The sequence below is a fragment of the Hippoglossus hippoglossus genome, chromosome 17 (genome assembly GCF_009819705.1).
Source record: "Hippoglossus hippoglossus isolate fHipHip1 chromosome 17, fHipHip1.pri, whole genome shotgun sequence".
Lineage (NCBI taxonomy): Eukaryota > Metazoa > Chordata > Actinopteri > Pleuronectiformes > Pleuronectidae > Hippoglossus > Hippoglossus hippoglossus.
Genome location: NC_047167.1, coordinates 20,683,574 through 20,704,519, shown reverse-complemented (window position 1 = coordinate 20,704,519; position 20,946 = coordinate 20,683,574). Strand labels below are relative to the sequence as shown.

General features: G+C 39.8%; 2 protein-coding genes, 6 non-coding genes and 1 pseudogene across 10 annotated transcripts; all 9 read left to right on the top strand.

Moving 5' to 3' along the window:
• Window positions 1–2,823: 2,823 nt before the first annotated feature.
• LOC117778826 (40S ribosomal protein S8) lies at window positions 2,824–5,903 on the top strand. The gene is made up of 6 exons (XM_034614661.1): window positions 2,824–2,898; window positions 3,989–4,095; window positions 4,363–4,462; window positions 4,688–4,863; window positions 5,184–5,313; window positions 5,752–5,903. Exons 1-6 carry the CDS (start codon window positions 2,895–2,897, stop codon window positions 5,859–5,861), a joined length of 627 nt encoding a protein of 208 aa, XP_034470552.1. The 5' UTR covers window positions 2,824–2,894; the 3' UTR covers window positions 5,862–5,903.
• On the top strand, window positions 4,146–4,254 carry LOC117778965. The gene has a single exon (XR_004616869.1). It is a non-coding gene; the product is annotated as a small nucleolar RNA SNORD46 (small nucleolar RNA).
• Window positions 4,521–4,589, top strand: LOC117778962. The gene has a single exon (XR_004616866.1). It is a non-coding gene; the product is annotated as a small nucleolar RNA SNORD38 (small nucleolar RNA).
• LOC117779021 lies at window positions 4,986–5,054 on the top strand. Its single transcript, XR_004616919.1, has one exon. It is a non-coding gene; the product is annotated as a small nucleolar RNA SNORD38 (small nucleolar RNA).
• A 1,756-nt stretch (window positions 5,904–7,659) lies between the features above and the next one.
• On the top strand, window positions 7,660–20,717 carry acadm (acyl-CoA dehydrogenase medium chain). Of its 3 annotated transcripts, XM_034614637.1 has the most exons (13): window positions 7,660–7,744; window positions 14,191–14,290; window positions 14,819–14,916; window positions 15,390–15,459; window positions 15,631–15,731; window positions 16,381–16,461; window positions 16,735–16,865; window positions 17,291–17,399; window positions 17,841–17,981; window positions 18,794–18,889; window positions 19,076–19,324; window positions 19,405–19,495; window positions 19,528–20,717. In XM_034614637.1, the coding sequence occupies exons 1-12, from the start codon at window positions 7,670–7,672 to the stop codon at window positions 19,474–19,476; spliced, it is 1,323 nt and encodes a 440-aa protein (XP_034470528.1). In that variant the 5' UTR covers window positions 7,660–7,669; the 3' UTR covers window positions 19,477–19,495; window positions 19,528–20,717. The 3 variants fall into 3 exon arrangements, with proteins under 3 accessions (XP_034470528.1, XP_034470527.1, XP_034470529.1); XM_034614636.1 differs by having other exon boundaries at window positions 19,405–20,717; XM_034614638.1 differs by lacking the exon at window positions 7,660–7,744 and adding an exon at window positions 12,670–12,839 and having other exon boundaries at window positions 19,405–20,717.
• On the top strand, window positions 8,647–10,614 carry LOC117778825 (annotated as a pseudogene).
• LOC117778964 lies at window positions 8,860–8,968 on the top strand. The gene has a single exon (XR_004616868.1). It is a non-coding gene; the product is annotated as a small nucleolar RNA SNORD46 (small nucleolar RNA).
• On the top strand, window positions 9,235–9,303 carry LOC117779022. The gene has a single exon (XR_004616920.1). It is a non-coding gene; the product is annotated as a small nucleolar RNA SNORD38 (small nucleolar RNA).
• Window positions 9,708–9,776, top strand: LOC117778963. The gene has a single exon (XR_004616867.1). It is a non-coding gene; the product is annotated as a small nucleolar RNA SNORD38 (small nucleolar RNA).
• Window positions 20,718–20,946: the final 229 nt, after the last annotated feature.

Below are 20,946 nucleotides of genomic sequence, written 5' to 3'. Positions count from 1 at the left end.
GAGTTTGTTTTAATGATATTCTGTGTTTTGTGGATGAAACATGAAATTTGCTTTTACAAGTTGTGACAGATTTGACAATGTTAGTGGAACATTATGTAAAACCGTTGAAATATTTAAGTTTCTTTGGGTGAAAAACACAAAATAAAACAAGCAGCAAATAAAGAGAAATCTGCATTTGTAAGTGCATTGTATAAGAGCTCAGTAATTATACAGAGTGATTAACATTGTTAATTATGAAATGGCAGAATCTTGAATTATCACCCTGAATAATATTCAATCATAAAATGATTAAAATATTAAAGAGGTTCGTCCTTGATTTAGAAAATTGTAATATGACAAAGAGGATAAATTAGGTTCTTTATTTTATAGATGAAAAAAAGTATGTAGATTTATATGTGAGAACATACACTACCGTTCAAAAGTTTGGGGTCACCCAGACAATTTCGTGTTTTCCATGAAAACTCACACTTTTATTTATCACATGAGTTCAAAATGAATAGAAAATATAGTCAAGACATTGACAAGGTTAGAAATAATGATTTTTATTTGAAATATTAATTTTGTTCTTCAAACTTTGCTTTCGTCAAAGAATGCTCCATTTGCAGCAATTACAGCATTGCAGACCTTTGGCATTCTAGCTGTTAATTTGTTGAGGTAATCTGTAGAAATTTCACCCCCCGCTTCCTGAAGCCCCTCCCACAAGTTGGATTGGCTTGATGGGCACTTCTTGCGTACCATACGGTCAAGCTGCTCCCACAACAGCTCAATGGGGTTGAGATCTGGTGACTGCGCTGGCCACTCCATTACAGACAGCATACCAGCTGCCTGCTTCTTCCCTAAATAGTTCTTGCATAATTTGGAGGTGTGCTTTGGGTCATTGTCCTGTTGTAGGAGGAAATTGTCTCCAATCAAGCGCTGTCCACAGGGTATGGCATGGCGTTGCAAAATGGAGTGATAGCCTTCCTTATTTAAAATCCCTTTTACCTTGTACAAATCTCCCACTTTACCAGCACCAAAGCAGCCCCAGACCATCACATTACCTCCACCATGCTTGACAGATGGCGTCAGGCAATCTTCCAGCATCTTTTCACCTGTTCTGCGTCTCACAAATGTTCTTCTGTGTGATCCAAACACCTCAAACTTTGATTCGTCTGTCCATAACACTTTTTTCCAATCTTCCTCTGTCCAATGTCTGTGTTCTTTTGCCCATATCAATCTTTTCTTTTTATTGGCCAGTCTCAGATATGGCTTTTTCTTTGCCACTCTGCCTAGAAGGCCAGCATCCCGGAGTCGCCTCTTCACTGTAGACGTTGACACTGGCGTTTTGCGGGTACCATTTAAAGAAGCTGCCAGTTGAGGACCTGTGAGGCGTCTATTTCTCAAACTAGAGACTCTAATATACTTGTCTTCTTGCTGAGTTGTGCACCGGGGCCTCCCACTTCTCTTTCTACTCTGGTTAGAGCCCGTTTGTGCTGTTCTCTGACGGGAGTAGTACACACCGTTGTAGGAAATTTTCAGTTTCTTCGCAATTTCTCGCATGGAATAGCCTTCATTTCTAAGAACAAGAATAGACTGGTGAGTTTCACATGAAAGTTCTCTTTTTCTGGCCATTTTGAGAGTATAATCGAACCCACACATGTGATGCTCCAGATACTCAACTAGCTCAAAGGAAGGCCAGTTTTATAGCTTCTCTCACCAGCAAAACAGTTTTCAGCTGTGCTAACATCATTGCACAAGGGTTTTCAAGGGTTTTCTAATCATCCATTAGTCTTCTAAGGCGATTAGCAAACACAATGTACCATTAGAACACTGGAGTGATAGTAGCTGGAAATGGGCCTCTATACACCTATGTAGATATTTCATTAAAAACCAGACGTTTCCACCTAGAATAGTCATTTACCACATTAACAATGTATAGAGTGTATTTCTGATTAATTTAATGTTATCTTCATTGAAAAAAACAGTGCTTTTCTTTGAAAAATAAGGAAATTTCTAAGTGACCCCAAACTTTTGAACGGTAGTGTATGTATGCATAGCTAGATATCTATATGTACATGTGGATGAGGGATGAATTTGTTGTAAAATTTACATTGAGCAATATGTAAATCATATCATAAATGTGTGTTTAAGAAAATGGATTTATCTTTATAACAACGTGTTATTAATTTATCACAATAAAAACGAAAATGTAGTCAAAGATATTAATATTTCTAGATGGTAATGCATAAGTACTTTGTGGGTAGTATTTTCTTTAATAAAGGTAGATCTATTCGTATTTATTTAAATGTGAGGATAAATTAGGTTCTTCATTTTATAGATGAAATAAATGTATGTAGATTTATATGTCAGTACATATGTATGCATAGCTAGATATCTATATGTACATGTGGATGAATAGGAACTAATTTGTTGTAAAAATTAACATTGAGCAAAATGTAAATCATATCATAAATGTGTGTTTAAGAAAATTGATTTTTCTTTACAACAACGTGTTATTAATTTATCACAATTAAAACGAAAATGTAGCTAAAGATATTAATATTTCTAGATGGTAATGCATAAGTACTTAGTGGGTAGTATTTTCTTTAATAAACGTAGATCTATTCGTATTTATTTAAATGTGAAATACAATAACTGCGAATGAAATCATATCAACTAATACAATAAAATACAAAAACATTCCTCCTTTGTGTTTAAATCACAAAATACAAAACAAACATACAAATAACATGAAATTAAAAGTCACAGTGTTGAATCCTAACCATTTAAACACCACGTTGTTTCCAAAACCTCGTTCGCGCGGGCGGGTGTGTGTGTGCAGCTCTCGCGAGAGCACGTGTCTTCAAACCGGCCCATGAGCCTTTGCGGGTCCTCTTTCTAGCCGGCGCCTGAGAATGGGTACGTGTTGTCATGCTCGGGTCGGAGGGAGAATCTTTGTCCATCTGCTGTTTTATCGAAGGAATAATCCGACGATGGCCGCCTGTGTTAAAGCCGAACGCTGTTCACACTGTTCTAGCTCCGTCTTGTTCGGCTGCGGCCTGTTGGGTTTTATCTAATTTAACTTCTTCTCCTGTGGACGTCTGAGGCAAGATGGCGGCGCGTATCGGCCGTGTTAAGAGTTAGCGGCTCGCTGGCTCACTCCCGGTTCGCAGGCCTGGTGAGCTCCAGGGACATTTCAGCAGAGTTAACCCGCTGCTGTCGAACCTTTTATCGGGTTTTTAACAGAGAGCATGTGGCTGTGTTGGTGGTTCAATCAGCGATAAGCTAACGAGGAGCTAGCGTTAGCATGTGCTAGCAAGACTGGTCGTGCTCGTGTCATGCTGCTGCACTGAGTTATACTCAAAGAAAGGGGAGTTATGCGTTAAACATGATTTTAGATCAATATTATCGCAGGTTAGTAAAGGAGTTTCTTCCCTTCAGGTGCACGTGGCTTTTTAAATGTGTGTTTTTATCTGTAGGCTAAAGACGTGGAGGAGCAATGTGGTTGGCCTTCTTAGCCAATAGGCTCACAAGTTGAGAACCAGGATGTGCATCACTATTAAGCTGTAATTAGTGGCTACTCTTATTTTGTTGGCAGGTTTTTAGATTTATCAAGTCATGATTGATTTATTCAGGTGTCTTGTGTTTCTGGTAAATAGTCCTGGACACAGGTCTTTTGCCAAATCAACAAAAACAAGAATGTCCTCATTTGAGAAGAGCATATAAACTGAATTTATAATGTTTTGGTTTTATTTCGTCCCTGCAGCCAAGTCATGTTAGTTCAGCTCAAGTCTTGAAGTGTTTATATTCTAGGAGAAAGAAGTTAGGATTGATGGTTATTTGCTTGAGTAACATGATGAAAACTACTAGCTGATTCCTAATTATAATTGCGGGACAATCCTACCTTGGAGAACTGATTACTCAAGCATGAACCATCATGATGTGGTGACCACCTTGTGAATTGTGTGCTGATCTACCTCCTGATTGATGTTTTGTTTCATTCACCCAGGTATCTCCAGGGACAACTGGCATAAACGCCGCAAAACCGGCGGTAAACGCAAGCCCTACCACAAGAAGAGGAAGTATGAGCTCGGTCGTCCTCCTGCAAACACAAAGGTGAATAAAAACCAGTGGTTCTCCCTACAGACGTGTTCATAATGTGATATAGCGTGGGTGAAGAAAATCCGACCTTAGGTAGGTCTTTTTTTGGATCGTTTTGGTTCAAATCATAAGGCCTATCAATGTTAGGACTTGTCATAGTTACTCTGACACGCGTTAAAGTTTATTAGTGTTACTGTTTTCCATGAGCCTTCAGAATGCATTCTCTACACTTCCAGCAACGTGTTATCAAAGTGCTAGTATTAAAGATGTCTGTTTCTGCAGATCGGACCTCGCCGTATCCACACAGTGAGAGTCCGTGGTGGGAACAAGAAGTACCGTGCTCTGAGGTTAGATGTTGGAAACTTCTCCTGGGGCTCTGAATGTAAGTTTACATCTAATGCTACTTTGAATTAGTCAGATTCCTTGATGCTGTACATATCTTTCCATGAAGATAACTTTGTCCAGTTCTGCTACTGAATGAAAGTGATGATATCAGTGACTCTGAGAAAGACCTTTACAAGTTATGAATTTAAGGAGCTTTGACAAAACTCAGTTGAAAATCAATGGTGAGTCTGCATTTGCTTAAGTTCTTTATTTTTGTACCCAGGCTGCACACGCAAGACCAGAATTATTGATGTTGTCTACAACGCCTCCAACAATGAGCTGGTCAGAACCAAGACCCTGGTGAAGAACTGCATCGTCCTCGTTGACAGCCTTCCCTACAGGCAGTGGTATGAGGCCCACTACACCACTCCTCTTGGACGCAAGAAGGGAGCCAAGCTGGTAAGTGGGAAGACTGGTGATATTATTAAGTATTAGTATAGCATCTGTGCCGATAAGCTTAAACTAGAAAAATAAGTCTTAAGTGGAAATTGAAATTTCTTGGTACGTTCTGCTCGCACCTCTTTCCATGAAGATAACTTTGTCCAGTTCTGCTACTGAATGAAAGTGATGATAATAGTGACTCTGAGAAAGACCTGGTGCTGCACTGACAACCTGAAACAGACTTGAATATACATTATCCCCCAGCACTTGATACCGACATTAGTGTAAACTTTGCAGGTATTTCACGTCCATCTAATTCATATCCTCTTCTCCTGTAGACTCCAGAGGAGGAAGAGGTCCTGAACAAGAAGAGGTCAAAAAGGACTCAGAAGAAATACGACGAGCGTAAAAAGACCGCCAAGATCAGCCCCCTCTTGGAGGAGCAGTTCCAGCAAGGAAAGCTGCTCGGTGAGTCAAATATTAGTGTTGCCCTGAATGTTCCTGTTTCTGAAAGCCACCCAGTGGTTTAAATTATCTGTTTTTATCGTGAATGGAAGTTGTTGCTCTGTTACCTAATTTTACCAGTAATATGCAAATTTATTTCAGTATTTGCACAGGGCACAAGAAATGTTGCCTTACGGAATGTTTAAGATGCATATTTTAATTGAGAATATTATTTTGGGGATGTTAAATCAAACAAATCATGTGGGATAAATCTGTAACTTTGATAAATTAATATCTGTACTTGCACTTTGTAGTGTATCTAGATAAGTACATAGCTATGAGTAGGAGAATGTGAACTGGAAAACTTCCAATTGAAAACCTGTTTGTTTAGTTAACTGCCTTTTGAAAGTACTTTATCCATCACTGACGGTGTTTCGCTCTCTCTCTCTCTCTCTCCTGCAGCTTGCATCGCCTCCAGACCCGGCCAGTGCGGTAGGGCGGACGGTTACCTCCTGGAAGGCAAAGAGCTCGAGTTCTACTTGAGGAAGATCAAGGCCAAGAAAGGCAAATAGATGTACAGCTCTTTGATTCGTCAATAAATTCTTTCCACCAAACTGTCTGCGCTATACTTTTATTTTGTTGTTGAAACTCTTACTGGGTTGTGACCATTGTGTTCAGGTTGGTCTGACTCATTTCAGAGGCTGGGTGTAAAATATAGACTAAAACATTCAAGGGTTTGATTTAGGTTGATGGTGATAAAGTAAACCAAACGGTGCAGTAATTGACCTTATATCAATATCACATTCACTAGTATATGAACAATGAATGTCTCTTAAATTCAAAGTATCAAAGTTTTTCACTTGAGCGGGTATGCAATTCACACAGGATTTCTGAGGTAATGGATACTAGCATGAAAGAATCTGAAATCGAATGCAACATTCACGATTGGTATTAATTTGAATGGCCTACAGTTCATACCAGATCATTTAGAGCATTTTACTACAACGCAGCAAACTTGGCTGTAGGGTAATTTTGTTTAAGATATCTAACTCTTCCTAGAATACAGCTTTTGAAGGTCTAGTGCACAAGTTAGGTTACCAACTACCAGTATGTTAGTGGCCACCAGTGGATGTTAGAGACATAACCTCAGTTGTGCTCCTTAGCGTCAAGTGTTTTGCCTTTGTAATCAATAACGGCCGAACTTGAGACTAAAGGTAAATCTGACTGTCCCGCTCAGTAGTTCAGACATTATTACCTCTGTGCCTTTTTTAAAACCAAACACTCCTTTTAGAACATATCACAAGATGGAGAATATCCCTTATACGTTCTACTGCACTTGTTAGTCTAGAACCAGTTAATGTTAGGACACCCTTTTCTAAAGCAAGCCCACCATAGGTTGATCAGACCTGGGTTCAGGTCCCTAGCATCTTGGGGTCCAGTTGGGATCTTTCCTCCTGATCCAGGGCCATTAGCTGCAGCTGTGTGCTGTTTCTTTTATGGTCTGATGCTGCAGGGCTCGTCTGTGGATCCCCAGATCTTTGAGCAACCTGATGGTGGATGTTTCAATGAAACTCCTGCAGCCAAACTTTACAGGGCAGACTGTTGCTTTCCAGCCATGTTTGTTTGATACATCTACATCCCATTTAACCCTGGTGCTTCAGATTTGGTACACAGAAAATATACACAATTTTCTCAAATAAATGAAAAATCACACTACATTGTAAAAAATGTAAGGCCTGCTGTTATTCTTTCAAGAGAAATTGTAAGGGTTTTTGGTGTAGTTATTTTTGCCATGCAGTTACAGCCCCTAGTCAGTAGAGAGTACTTCATATCCTCTCAACACCCTGTACTTCCAGAGTCCTTGGCTACTGTAAACAAGTACTTATTCAGCAGGTTATGGTTGTAGACCTACTTTAGTGATGCAGTGTGTCGTAATTTATAAACTGGTTATATCATTTTAAAACTAAGTAAGTTGTCAAATGTATTAGAGAAAAAAATATTAAATTGAAACTCAAAGGTCACCCAAACAATGTAAACCATTGAGAATCCCCCAAAAACCTGGGCACCACTTTCAGATGGGAATTTGTTTATACTTAATGAATAATTTAAATAACCCTGGAAAAATCAGTTGTCTGCGATTAGTCATTTAACAATGTTAACTGTTTGACTGTTTACTGGACCAAATGTTTTTATTAGTTATCTCATTTTCAGACAAATGTCGATATTGATATTTAAGAACATTTTTGAATTGATAAAATTATTGAAATCAATCTAAACACACAGAAAAAAAGTTCCATAGTTGATTGAGTGTAATGTCCGTACACTACGGCCTGTCACGTGGTCACATCCCGCTGCTGTGATTGGCTGAGCGGAGCTACATATGGCTGCAGGCCACAGTGATCCGCCTCTTCTGCTCCTGAGCACTCGACGAGCTGAAACGATGCTGTTCAACAAGGTACGTGACTCCGTATTAAATGTTGTACAGTGTTATTTACTGCATGTGAAGGTGTTTGTGTAGATGTGGTCGGTGATACTGCAGCTGTCTGTGTCTGTGACCTATGTTCACCTTCATAGTAACGATGCTACAGCTAGCTAACAAGCTAACGGTACATGTGGGGCACGATGGCCGTGTTCGAGTTAGCGGCTCACTGGTGGACGTGTGGCGGTAACACGGGCCCAGTTTGCAGGCTGGTGAGCTCCAGGGACATTTCAGCAGAGTTGAACCGCTTCTGTCGAACCTTTCACCTGTTTTTTAAAGATAATCTGTGGTTGTGGTTGTAGTTTAATCAGCGTTAAGCTAACGGAGAGCTAGTGTTAACATGTGCTAGCAAGACTGGTCGTGCTCGTGTCATGCTGCAGCACAGTTATACTCAAAGAAAGGGGAGTTATGCGTTAAACATGATTTTAGATTAATATTATCGCAGGTTAGTAAAGGAGTTTCTTCCCTTCAGGTGCACGTGGCCTTTTAAATGTGTTTATCTTAAGCTAAAGACATGGAGGAGCAATGTGGTTGGCCTTCTTAGCCAATAGGCTCACAAGTTGAAAACCAGGATGTGCATCACTATTAAGCTGTAATTAGTGGCTACTCTTATTTTGCTGGCAGGTTTCTTAGCTTAATCAATAAGGTTGGTGTCCTCATTTGAGAAGAGAATATAAACTGAATTTATAATATGTTTATTTAGTCCTGCAGCCAAGTCTTGAAGTGTTTATATTCTTGGAGAAAGAAGTTATGATTAATGGTTTTTTGCTTGAGTAACATGATGAAAACTACTAGCTGATTCCTAATTATAATTGCGGGACAAACCTACCTTGGAGAACTGATTACTCAAGCATCAACCATCATGATGTGGTGACCACCTTGTGAATTGTGTGCTGATCTACCTCCTGATTGATGTTTTGTTTCATTCACCCAGGTATCTCCAGGGACAACTGGCATAAACGCCGCAAGACCGGCGGTAAACGCAAGCCCTACCACAAGAAGAGGAAGTATGAGCTCGGGCGTCCTCCTGCAAACACAAAGGTGAATAAAAACCAGTGGTTCTACCTACAGAAGTGTTCATAATGTGATATAGCGTGGGTGATGAAAATCCGACCTTAGATAGGTCTTTTTTTGGATCGTTTTGGTTCAAATCATAAGACCTATCAATGTTAGGACTTGTCATAGTTACTCTGACACGTGTAAAGGTTTATTTGTGCTACGGTTTACCATGAGCCTTCAGAATGCATGCTTTACACATCCAGCAAGGTTTTATCATAGTACTAGTATTAAAGATGTCTGTTTCTGCAGATCGGACCTCGCCGTATCCACACAGTGAGAGTCCGTGGTGGGAACAAGAAGTACCGTGCTCTGAGGTTAGATGTTGGAAACTTCTCCTGGGGCTCTGAATGTAAGTTTACATCTAATGCTACTTTGAATTAGTCCGATTCCTTGATGCTGTACATATCTTTCCATGAAGATAACTTTGTCCAGTTCTGCTACTGAATGAAAGTGATGATATCAGTGACTCTGAGAAAGACCTTTGCAAGTTATGAATTTAAGGAGATTTGACAAAACTCAGTTGAAAATCAATGGTGAGTCTGCATTTGCTTAAGTTCTTTATTTTTGTACCCAGGCTGCACACGCAAGACCAGAATTATTGATGTTGTCTACAACGCCTCCAACAACGAGCTGGTCAGAACCAAGACCCTGGTGAAGAACTGCATCGTCCTCGTTGACAGCCTTCCCTACAGGCAGTGGTATGAGGCCCACTACACCACTCCTCTTGGACGCAAGAAGGGAGCCAAGCTGGTAAGTGGGAAGACTGGTGATATTATTAAGTATTTGTACAGCATCTGTGCCAATAAGCTTAAACTAGAATAATCAATCTTCGTGGAAATTTAAAGTAGTTTTTTTACTTGGTATGTTCTGCTTGCACGTCTTTCCATGAAGATAACTTTGTCCAGTTCTGCTACTGAATGAAAGTGATGTTAACAGTGACTCTGAGAAAGACCTGGTGCTGCACTGACAATCTGAAACAGACATGAATATACATTATCCCCCAGCACTTGATACCAACATTAGTGTAAACTTTGCAGGTATTTCACGTCCATCTAATTCATATCCTCTTCTCCTGTAGACTCCAGAGGAGGAAGAGGTCAAAAAGGACTCAGAAGAAATACGACGAGCGTAAAAAGGCTGCAAGATCAGCCCCCTCTTGGAGGAGCAGTTCCAGCAAGGAAAGCTGCTCGGTGAGTCAAACATACGTGTTGTCCTGAATGTTCCTGTTTCTGAAAGCCACCCATTGGTTGATGTGTCCTGTTTTTATCTTGAATGGAAGTTGTACCTAATTTTACAAGTCATGTGCTAATTTATTTCTGTATTTGGCACAGGGCACAATAACTGTTTTTTTATATTACCTTAAGGGAATGTTTAAGATACATATTTTAATTGAGAATATATTATTTTAGGGATGTGTGACATCCAACAAATTGTATTTGGGATAAATCTGTAACTTTAATTTAATATCTGTACTTGCACTTTGTGGTGCCTCTAGATAAGTACATAGCTATGAGTAGGAGAAAGTGTACTGGAAAACTTCCACTTGAAAACCTGTTTGATAGAAGATGAAATCATCATCAGTCTAGAGTACAGTTACCTGCCTGTTGAAAGTACTTTATCCATCACTGACGGTCTTTCTCTCTCCTGCAGCTTGCATCACCTCCAGACCTGGCCAGTGCGGTAGGGCGGACGGTTACCTCCTGGAAGGCAAAGAGCTCGAGTTCTACTTGAGGAAGATCAAGGCAAATAGATGTACAGCTCTTTGATTCGTCAATAAATTCTTTCCACCAAACTGTCTGCTGTCAGCGCTTTACTTTTATTTAGTTGTTGTTGAAACTCTTACTGAGTTGTGACTGTGCGGTCACCAATGTGTTAAGGTCGGTGTGGACGTCTGATTCATTTCAGAGGCTGGGTGTAAAATATAGACTAAAACAGGGGTCTTCAACGTTTTTCAGGCCAAGGACCCCCAAACTGATGGAGCAGGGACCCCCTACTATATATATTGTATAAAATTGTGTTTTATATTAAACTGGGCCTAGTGCCATGTATAAACATAGCTACCCTGTTATTGTGCATTCAATACTAAGCTATTCAAATAATACACAGGTTCATATATTCATGTTTTTATTATTGTGTCGCTGAATGTGTGCATTGCCGACAGAAAGATAACGTCTTCTGCCCCATTTATCCGTTCGCTACAATATGTTGGATTCATGTTAATGTTTATTTAAAGACCTTTACATTTGTGGGGGGAAAATTTCAATTAAAAATTGTCTAAACCAAAGATTTTGCGGACCCCCTATTGAAGACATCTGGACTAAAACATTCAAGGGTTTAATTTAGGTTGATGGGGATAAAGTTAACAAGATAGTGCAGTAAATGACCTTATATCAAAATCACATTCACTAGTATATGAATATCTCTTAAATGTGATGTATTTCACTTAAGCCTGTATGCAATCCACCCAGGATTTCTGAGGTAATGGATTCTAGCATGCAGAGAATTTAACATCACATGCAACATTAATGATTGGTATTAATTTGAATTGCCTTCAGTTCATACCAGATTTAGAGCATGTTACAACACAGCACACTTGGCTGTAGGGTAATTTCTTAAAGATATCTGTCTCATATTAGAATACAGATTTTGAAGGTCTTCTGCACAAGTTAGGTTACCAACTACCAGTATGTTAGCAGGTGTTGGTGGCCACCAGTGGATGTTAGAGACATAACCTCAGTTGTGCACCTTAGCGTCATCTAGTGTTTTGCCCTTGTAATCAACGATAACGGCCAAACTTGAGACTAAAGGTAAATCTGACTGGCTTGTCCCGCTCAGTAGTTCAGACATTATTACCTCTGTGCCTTTTTTAAACTAAACACTGTCCTTTTAGAACATAACACAAGATGGAAGATAACCCATAACCACTTAATGCCTACAACCAGTTAATGTTAGCCCACCCTTTTCTAAGGCAGGCCCACCACAGGTTGATCAGACCTGGGTTCGTAACATTTACAATCCCATTTAACACTGGTGCTTCACATTGGGTACACAGAAAATATACAGAATTTTCTCAAATGAAATGGAAAAAAATGTTAGACCTACTGTTATTCTTTCAATTGAAATTGTAAGGGTTTTTTGGTGTAGTTATTTTTGCCATGTAGTTACAGCCCCTGGTCAGTAGAGAGTACTACATACCCTCAACACCCTGTACTTCCAGAGTCCTTGGCTACTGTAAACAAGTACCTCTCTAGCACATTGTGTACCTACTTTAGTGATGCAGTGGGTCGTAATTTATAAACTGGTTGTATCATTTTAATCTAAGTTGTCAAATGTATTACAGAAAAAAAATCTTAAATAGAAGCAGCAGAAAATTGAAACTCAAAGGTCACCCAAACGATGTAAACCATCGAGAATCCCCCAAAAACCTGGGCACCACTTTCAGATGGGAATTTGTCTATGCTTTATGAATAATTGAAATAACCCTTGAAAAAGTCAGTGATTAGTCATTTAACAATGTTAACTGTTTGACTATTTACTGGACCAAATGTCTTTATCTCATTTTCAGACAAATGTCAATATTGATATTTAAGAAAATAATTGAATTGATAACAATATAGAAATCAATCTGAACACACACAGGAACATTTTCCATTGTTGATAGACTGTAATGTCAGTGAAGTCCCTGATCATCCCATGTAAAAAGCAACTTCATTTACATTTACACATTAATTTATACATAAATATTAAAGGTGTGGCCTCTGTAACCACAGATGACCCAGTGGAGTTTTGTGCTGGGATCTGTCACTGAGCTGTAAACTCTCATGTAACTCCGTCAGGACCTTGGATAACTGAAGTGGGGCAAAAGTCATATCACGTACGCCACGGACCTGTCACGTGGTCCCATCCCGCTGCTGTGATTGGCCGAGCGGAGCTTCATGTGGCTGCAGGACACGGAGATCCGTCACTTCTGCTCCTGAGCACTCGACGTGTTGAAGCGATGCTGTGCAACAAGGTACGTGACTCCGTATTAAATGTTGTACAGTGTTATTTACTGCATGTGAAGGTGTTTGTATAGATGTGGTCGGTGATACTGCAGCTGTCTGTGTCTGTGACCTGCGTTCACCTTCATAGTAAACGATGCTACATGCTAACTAACAAGCTAACGGTACTTAGCTACCAAGCTAATGTTGTGTTTTCTTGTGGAGGTGGATGATTTTAAAATCTGCTTCAGGGCCTTTTTAAGGAAGAAACTGCAGCCTCATGGATCATTGTTTTTGTTGTTTCTGTTATTAATTAGCTAGTTATGGTCTTATGTTTGACTCAGTCCTGGTTGAACTCTACTGGGGGGACTGGTGGGGCTGATGTGGCCCAAATGGGTCCATCCACCCCAGACCTGGTTTATCCTCCTGGGACCAGAGCTTTGGTTTGGTCTCCCAGTTCTTTGGGATTAGTTGAACCTGTTGAGTGTGAAAACCAAGCAGTGTCTTTTGAACAGGAAGCAGAGGGACAGTAGGATTATTTTACTGTACAACACAACACATTCACCAGCATGTAACAAAGTGTACAATTGTTTATTTTAATGCCTGAACATAAGTATTGAGTATTGTAACATCTCATCAGGCCCCTGAGCTGTAAGAACAGACTGTAAAACCCTATTGGTTTAGTGTGAGGTATAAAGCCGTGGGAATTAGGTGCAGCTAACAAAGTAATAATGTAAACCAAACCAAATGTATAACAGGTTAATATGTGTCTGAACACATGCGTCATTTCTAAAGCTCTGCTGATGAAACTTCACTTCACATCTCTTCTCATTTAAAACAAGTCACTGCAGTTCACATCCCAGTATCTACATCACCTTAGGTTTCCCCAACACTCCCACCAGTGTTGGTGGAACTGGTTTCAGGTGTTTTGCACCTTTTTTAAATGACCTGTCCTACAACTTAAGTCTTGCTTTCCCCTTGGTGGTTTTTAATCTTTGTTGTCTGATGTTTTTCAGGATTCTTGTGTCTATTTATTTGATTGTGAACATCTCTGTGTTGCACCTTTCAAGGTGCCCAAAGCCGCTTTATAGAAAGGATAACAATAGAACATATTGTTTGTCATGTCCTGGTTGCTGAACAGGAAATACAGCTCCAGCATGAGAAATGTGTTAAAATCTTTTATCATGCAACAGAATAAGTATGTGGAACGCTGAGTGTTTAAAGAAAACAGTTGCTTGGCTATGTTTCACAAATGTATTGGTTATACATTAGAGGCTGAAAGTAGGGCTAACTAATTATTGACGAGCTTGTTACTAAAATAACTAAAAGAGTGGACATGTGCTAAACTATGTATTGCTCATGTCTCCCTCCACACACTCACAGGTACTCAGAGCCGGCGTGCGGTCCGGGATCCGGCTGCAGAGCTCCGGTGCTTCTGCAGCCAGTTCTACAGCACCTTCCCCATCCCTCGGGTTCTCATTTGGTGGGTGTAGGCTGTTGAACCTTTACTTCATTGTAAACCCAACTGTAAACTCACATTTATCAAAAATGTCTTATAAACAATGCTCGCATGTACTTATCTACACTGAAATAGTCACTGCCTGCCGGTAGGGGACAGTAAAAACCTTATAGATTTCTTAATGCCACTGATGCAGCAGGATTCAACAGTGTGGACCTGTCCAACTATGACATATGGCTCCATTGTATATGTACCTGTATAAGAACTTTGCTTTTTTGTTGCACAGTTTTCTCACAGTTACTATAATTTAATACAGACACGATCATAATGAAGTTAGTTAATATTAGCTCACTGTCAGAGTGACATGATGGGGCAGCACCTCGGTGCACCACGTATTTGATATTGGAGGGTTTGGCTGTAAAATGAAGATGTACCCAAAGACACGGTCATCCTCCTCTGTAAGACTATGACTGATCAGGGACTTTAAGAACATTCTTTAAAGTGCGTTGAAGCTGCTCACATTTGATCTTCTTGCTCCTCTTTGGCTCACAGAGATGACGGATCAGCAGAAGGAGTTCCAGCAGCTGGCGAGGAGGTTTGCACGTGAAGAGATCGTCCCCGCCGCAGCTGCTTATGACAAGAGCGGTGAAGTAAGTACATCCTAAGGGTTCGGCTGCAGTGAATGTGTTTCCTGTTGTTTTGTTACTGGGTGTTTTGTATTTGCTGTAATGCTTAAGAGCCGCAGGTTGTTATGGAGAAGTCAACAAAATATACATGCACAGTACATACTTCACTTGAAGGAGTGGAGTGGAACCAAATTGCACAAATTAAAGCCACATTCATTAGTTAATTAATAATTAGGTAATCATTAGTTGCAGCCCTAGCACAAAGATCTGCGCAGGTCACATACACTTTATAATCTAAGGTATACTGTATGCTGCATATTAATCTGTTTTGTTTTTAGTTTTTATTAATTTCATTAATATATTTCTTTATTAGTTTATTTTACCTCCCACCTCTGTGCTGCTGTATCATGTTAACTTCCTCCCGGGGATCACTGGTGTCTTGTCATTTATCACAATGTCAATAAACTGCAACTCCTACATGTTGTGTCATTTTTCAGTATCCTTTCCCCATCATCAAGAAAGCATGGGAGCTTGGTCTCATGAACAGTCACATTCCTCAGGACTATGGTATGTTGTTCTCTTGCTCAACAAATATGTACAGATTTGACCTGGTGAAATAACACCCCCTCAAGTTTGTTAATTTGTTTAATCATGTCAGTGGAGTTGTTTTATTTCAGGTAAACGTCTGTTTGAAAACACAGTGAGACATCCTGCTGTGTTCTGTCTCTCTGTGGTCAGGTGGAATGGGCTTGTCGATCTTCGACAGCTGCCTCATCACAGAGGAGTTGGCTTACGGCTGCACAGGAGTGCAGACCGCTATCGAGGCAAACTCTCTGGGAGTAAGTTGAGTTTTACTACAATTTATAACATCATTGCCCCCAAACATTTTGCAGCTAAAAAGACAAAGACCATGAGTCATCAAAATGTATTTTTAACAAGCTCTCAGAGCAGCGATACCTGTTTTTAATATGGTTACGTCTTAGCCACAGAACACACTTTAGCCAGATGCAAATATGTATGGACAAGCCAAAGAAAAAGCTGATTTATCTGCAGCCTCATCAGTCACTTTTCCTAAATACTGGTAAATAGCTGTAAACTTATCAGACAGCAGTCTCCTCCATTATCTTATCACGGTACCGGACAGACAGGAAATCAATGAGCACGAAGAGGGAAGATGACAGAGGTCAGGATGAACGAGGGACAGACTCAATTCCTTTTCCTATCAAACTCCAGTGTTTTGTTTTTTACTTGTTGAGTTTATATAGTGACTTTTTATATACATTAGGTATAATGCATTACATTGAATGTATTCCCTTTTTATTGCACAACAATAAAGAGTATTGTTTACATACCAGCTCAGCAAGAAGTACAAATAAAAAACCATGGATTATTTATAAAAAGACCACACACAAAAAAGAAACACATTTGACCACACTGGGGACCAACATAATTTAGGTGATTCAATAACATCTTCTTTCTCCCACACAGCAAATGCCTGTTATTATTGCTGGCAATGAAGCACAGAAGAGTAAATATCTGGGCAGGATGGCTGAGGAGCCTCTTATGTGTGTAAGTATTTAATTTTAGAACATCATTATATATTTTCTTTTATTGTAGTTTCTGTATCCAGGAGGGTTGCAACTGTTCTGCTGTGGGCAAGTTTGTTTTTAACACCCGTTCTACAATGACATTAACAAACGGCTTCTTGTGTTTGGAGAACTATAAACCCTCACATGTTATAGTGCTATTTTGCTGTTGTATCGTGACTCCAGCGAAAAGGTAGGACTCTGTCTTCCATCAGATCAGACAGTGCTGAACTCCTGTGTGGTTTGTTCTCTGCAGGCGTACTGCGTCACTGAGCCGGGGGCAGGCTCCGACGTGTCCGCCATCAAGACGCGAGCTGTGAAGACGGGCGATGAGTATGTTGTTAACGGGCAGAAGATGTGGATCACAAACGGTGGGAAGGCTAACTGGTATGTAATCACTTATATTTCCATTGTAATACGCTAAGAATATACAGTCACTTGGCAGTTTGAATAAACAAATGCAGTCTAATACAACGGCCCTCTAAAAAAAACCTAGATGTAGATTGTGATGTTGCTTAATTGAACTTAACATCTGGCAATGAGATCACAACAGCAATGATCTCACCACAGGTTGGTCTGTAGATATACCTGATGTTATAGAATGATGGCAATGATAGAAACTGGGAGCACTGGTTAAGCATTTGCCAAAATTTTTCCACAGGTAACACTTATTTTTTGTGGTTTTGTTGTGCATAAAATAAGAGTGCACCGACATTTGAAGAAAATATGTCCCCAAAGATAACAAACACAAAAGCATCTGTGTGTTATTCTGAAGGTTTATTTAACCATGGCTCCATCTTTTATTTCCCCAGGTACTTCCTCCTGGCTCGTACTAACCCAGACCCCAAATGTCCAGCCGGCAAGGCCTTCACTGGCTTCATCTTAGATGCTGACACTCCAGGAGTTCAGATTGGAAGGAAGGTGAGATGAGCCACATGATCTGGTATCGTATTACAGTTTAAATCATTGTGAAATTTAGTTTAGCAAGAGAATGTACAGATCGAGTAGACCACTACAGACGACATGGTGTTCAACAGTGCTGCATATACATATTTACATGAAAGTGAAGTCAGTACGTGTAAATGGAGTTTTCCTGGGGCTTGTTCTATGAAGCGGATTCATTTAGTCATCAGTTATAATTTGCTCTCCGATATCATCAGGAACTGAGGAAATGTTCTTACCTCAGAGAATCGATCCAGATAAACTTGTTAAACCTGCGTAGAGCAAAACCCCCGTAGTTCCACACTGGACACATGATACAGGTGTTGTTTTGTAGTTTTTGAAGAGCATATATAGGAAAATGTATCATGTATTTACGCTCACAGAAAACCTATTAAACGAAAAGTTGTTTGTTGTTTGTAGGAGATGAACATGGGCCAGAGATGTTCTGACACCAGAGGCATCACCTTTGAGGACGTCAGGATACCGAAGGAGAACGTCCTGGTCGGAGAGGGAGCTGGCTTCAAAATCGCCATGGGAGCTTTTGACAACACAAGGCCTCCAGTAAGTCTTTGATCTGTAGCAATGATGAGGATCCTCCTCTTCTTAATGGTATCACAGAGAAACTCTGCCAACAGGTTGAGTGTAAAAGCTTTTCTCTTCCTCAGTAGAATGACTCCGTAGAGCACATACCTCCGCCAAAGCCAAACAGTCCCATTAAAATCAAGCTGCACCAAATTACACACACTCATCTCTGTCTGTCCCCAGAATGTCTGATTGTTTTCATCATGATCCATGAATTATTCACAAAGTTACAGAAAGTGAAGAAAATACAGGAAACAACTTAATGGGTTCTTTCTTTGCCCATCACACATCCTTCCGTCAAGTTTCGTAGAAATCTGTTTAGTTGTTAATAATTTTAATCATAATCCTGCTAACAAATAAAGCAACAGACAAACATTGATCTTGGGAATCATGATGATCATCTTTTAATATGCAGCATAATTTGCAGCAGAAATAGCAACATTAAGATTTTTGTGGAAATAAAATATAAAGTACTTTTCTATAAAGATATGTAGATTTAAAGAAAACAATGTTCCTTATATACAGACTAATAACACCAACTCTTTTCATCACCATCATCATAATTTTTCCAAATGAAATTCTCAAGTTTGATTACTTCTTAGTGACAGAAGATTCGTGCCTATGAATGTTTACTAATTAACACAATTTTTTTTATATTTCCATATGTTTATAATGTACATTTACTTATTCTTTTCTTTTTACTGTTATTTCTTATTTCTACTTTCCCTTTTGTTGCTGTAATCTGGCGATTTCCCCTGTTTTGGGACTAATCAATCTGAATTGCATGGCAGGTGGCAGCAGGAGCAACAGGCCTGGCACAGAGGGCTCTGGATGAAGCCACTAACTACGCACTGGAGAGGAAGACCTTCGGCAAAGTGATCGCTGAGGTTTGTTCACACAGATCTTCATGTTTTTATGAGTCATCTGCAGAAAACCACACCACAGACCTTCATGTGCTGATACACTTTGTTTTGAGTGACCCCAGAATGCTGTTTTAAAACAGTTTATTAGCTTATTATGACTACAGTGTTAAAAGTCCAAAGATGAGTTTTCTGTCTGCTCCCGTCTTGCAGCACCAGGCCGTGGCGTTCCTTCTGGCTGAGATGGCGATGAAGGTGGAGCTGGCCCGCATGGCGTACCAGCGCTCAGCCTGGGAAGTGGACCAGGGCCGCAGAAACACCTACTACGCTTCCATCGCCAAGGCCTTCGCCGGAGACATCGCCAATCAGGTGGCCAGTGATGCTGTTCAGGTGTTTGGAGGCAACGGGTTCAACAGCGAATACCCGGTGGAGAAGCTGATGAGAGACGCTAAGATCTACCAGGTGGGTGATGGTACATAATCGCTGTTGGTAGATGTTTATTGTCAAAACTCCCCTTCTTAATTTCTCTTCTTTCTTTTTAGATCTACGAGGGAACGGCTCAAATCCAAAGACTCATTATTTCCAGAGAACATCTGGGAAGATACAAGAAATGAACTCTGCACGCCTGACGTCCTCATTCGAATGTTTTTTTTGTCGTAACTTTTCTATACGAACACGTGTTCCTGGAAGTAGATCTGCTCGCTTAAACTCAGGGTGCAGAGCAAAATGCCTTAATACTATTTCATCCTGCCTTGCTTCTTCAGCCTCATCCAGACTGTATCGGTAGAGACGGCCGTTTGAACAACCTTTTAGTTAATGGTTTTATTGAGATGTCGGGTGATCCTCATCAACTTATCAAGTCATGGAATACCACACCATCATGTCCAGGTTACCAGGTGCCTGCGTTCAGATGATCACATGTAAATATATAACATTATGGAAACTGTTGGAAAACTCCTCTGTAGATTGTAAATAATGGCAGCCAAGAACAAAGTGAATATGGTGTTTTTTACAGAAAACATACTGTATTTATTTCGCATTAGACCGGTACACAGTCACTTGACCATCATTGTTAATCTATACAATCATTTATAGTTGTTTGAGGACGAGTTGCTGGTGATAAACTTCGACATAGTTGACTTAATAAGTTGATGAAGCTGCCAACTGTTTTTTTTTTTTGTGAGGTGAGATTGTCTCATTGCGGGGGTGTAGGTGCAGGTTCAGTTGGTCACACTAATGCATCACTAGTACAGTTAAGATTTATTCATGTAACATATCTCCTCCATTCAGACGGGCAGTAAAATCAGAGATAACGTCACGTTCATTTCTCTATTATGTGTCTGTCATCCCATCAAGTGTCTTGTGTGTTTCTGTCATTCTGCGTCTGTGAAGGAAATCTAACGTAGTGGATGCAGTGCACATTTTTCATGCAATAAAAACCAATTCAATCTTGTTCTTTGCAGATCTATGTGTCATCAGAAACTGTTAGAGACATAGGAATGTGTGTCTTGGGATTTTATGTAAAACAGCATGTTTTCTGAAAATGTTTTTCTAATGAATCCGCAACAGTTGCAATTCTACATTTCAGCAGAGTCCAATATTAAATATTTAGATGCTCCAGCTTTACACGTAACCATCTGCAGATGTACTAAGTGTGTATATTACTGTGAATGGGTTTGTCACTGTAGCTTCACTTTTTGGCAACAATCATAACAAGGATCATTTGAACTGAAGCTCTTCAGCCTGTGTATCATCCATTTATTAAATTACTCATTTTTTAAAAAGTTTGCCAGCTATAGCTCCATTCAGTCCAGAAGTGAATGATTTTGTGACGTTTGTTATTTTTTGTGAAACAGTAACGGAAATAAAAATCTGTACCAATAAATCAAAATCAACTCCTACTTCTTGCAAGAACATTTACTTTATTAGTCCATGCTTTGATGTAGGCCTCATTTCTATATTTACTTCCTCTTATCCAAATTTAATAGATAACATCTAATGATTAACTAACCACTTGAAACTACCTACTGATGTCTTTTTCTGAGTGTCGTCTTTGCTGCTGTAACACAGACCTTATCTTGTTT

Bases quoted from the DNA above. Each gene is read 5' to 3' on its own strand.
- LOC117778826 (XM_034614661.1), top strand. The intron at 4,096-4,362 runs GTGAATAAAAAC...CTGTTTCTGCAG, and splicing joins GTCCTCCTGCAAACACAAAG to ATCGGACCTCGCCGTATCCA. The intron at 4,864-5,183 runs GTAAGTGGGAAG...CTTCTCCTGTAG, and splicing joins GCAAGAAGGGAGCCAAGCTG to ACTCCAGAGGAGGAAGAGGT.
- acadm (XM_034614637.1), top strand. From the start codon at position 7,670: ATGGCTGCAGGCCACAGTGATCCGCCTCTTCTGCTCCTGAGCACTCGA. The intron at 15,732-16,380 runs GTAAGTTGAGTT...TCTCCCACACAG, and splicing joins TCGAGGCAAACTCTCTGGGA to CAAATGCCTGTTATTATTGC. The intron at 17,400-17,840 runs GTGAGATGAGCC...TGTTGTTTGTAG, and splicing joins GAGTTCAGATTGGAAGGAAG to GAGATGAACATGGGCCAGAG.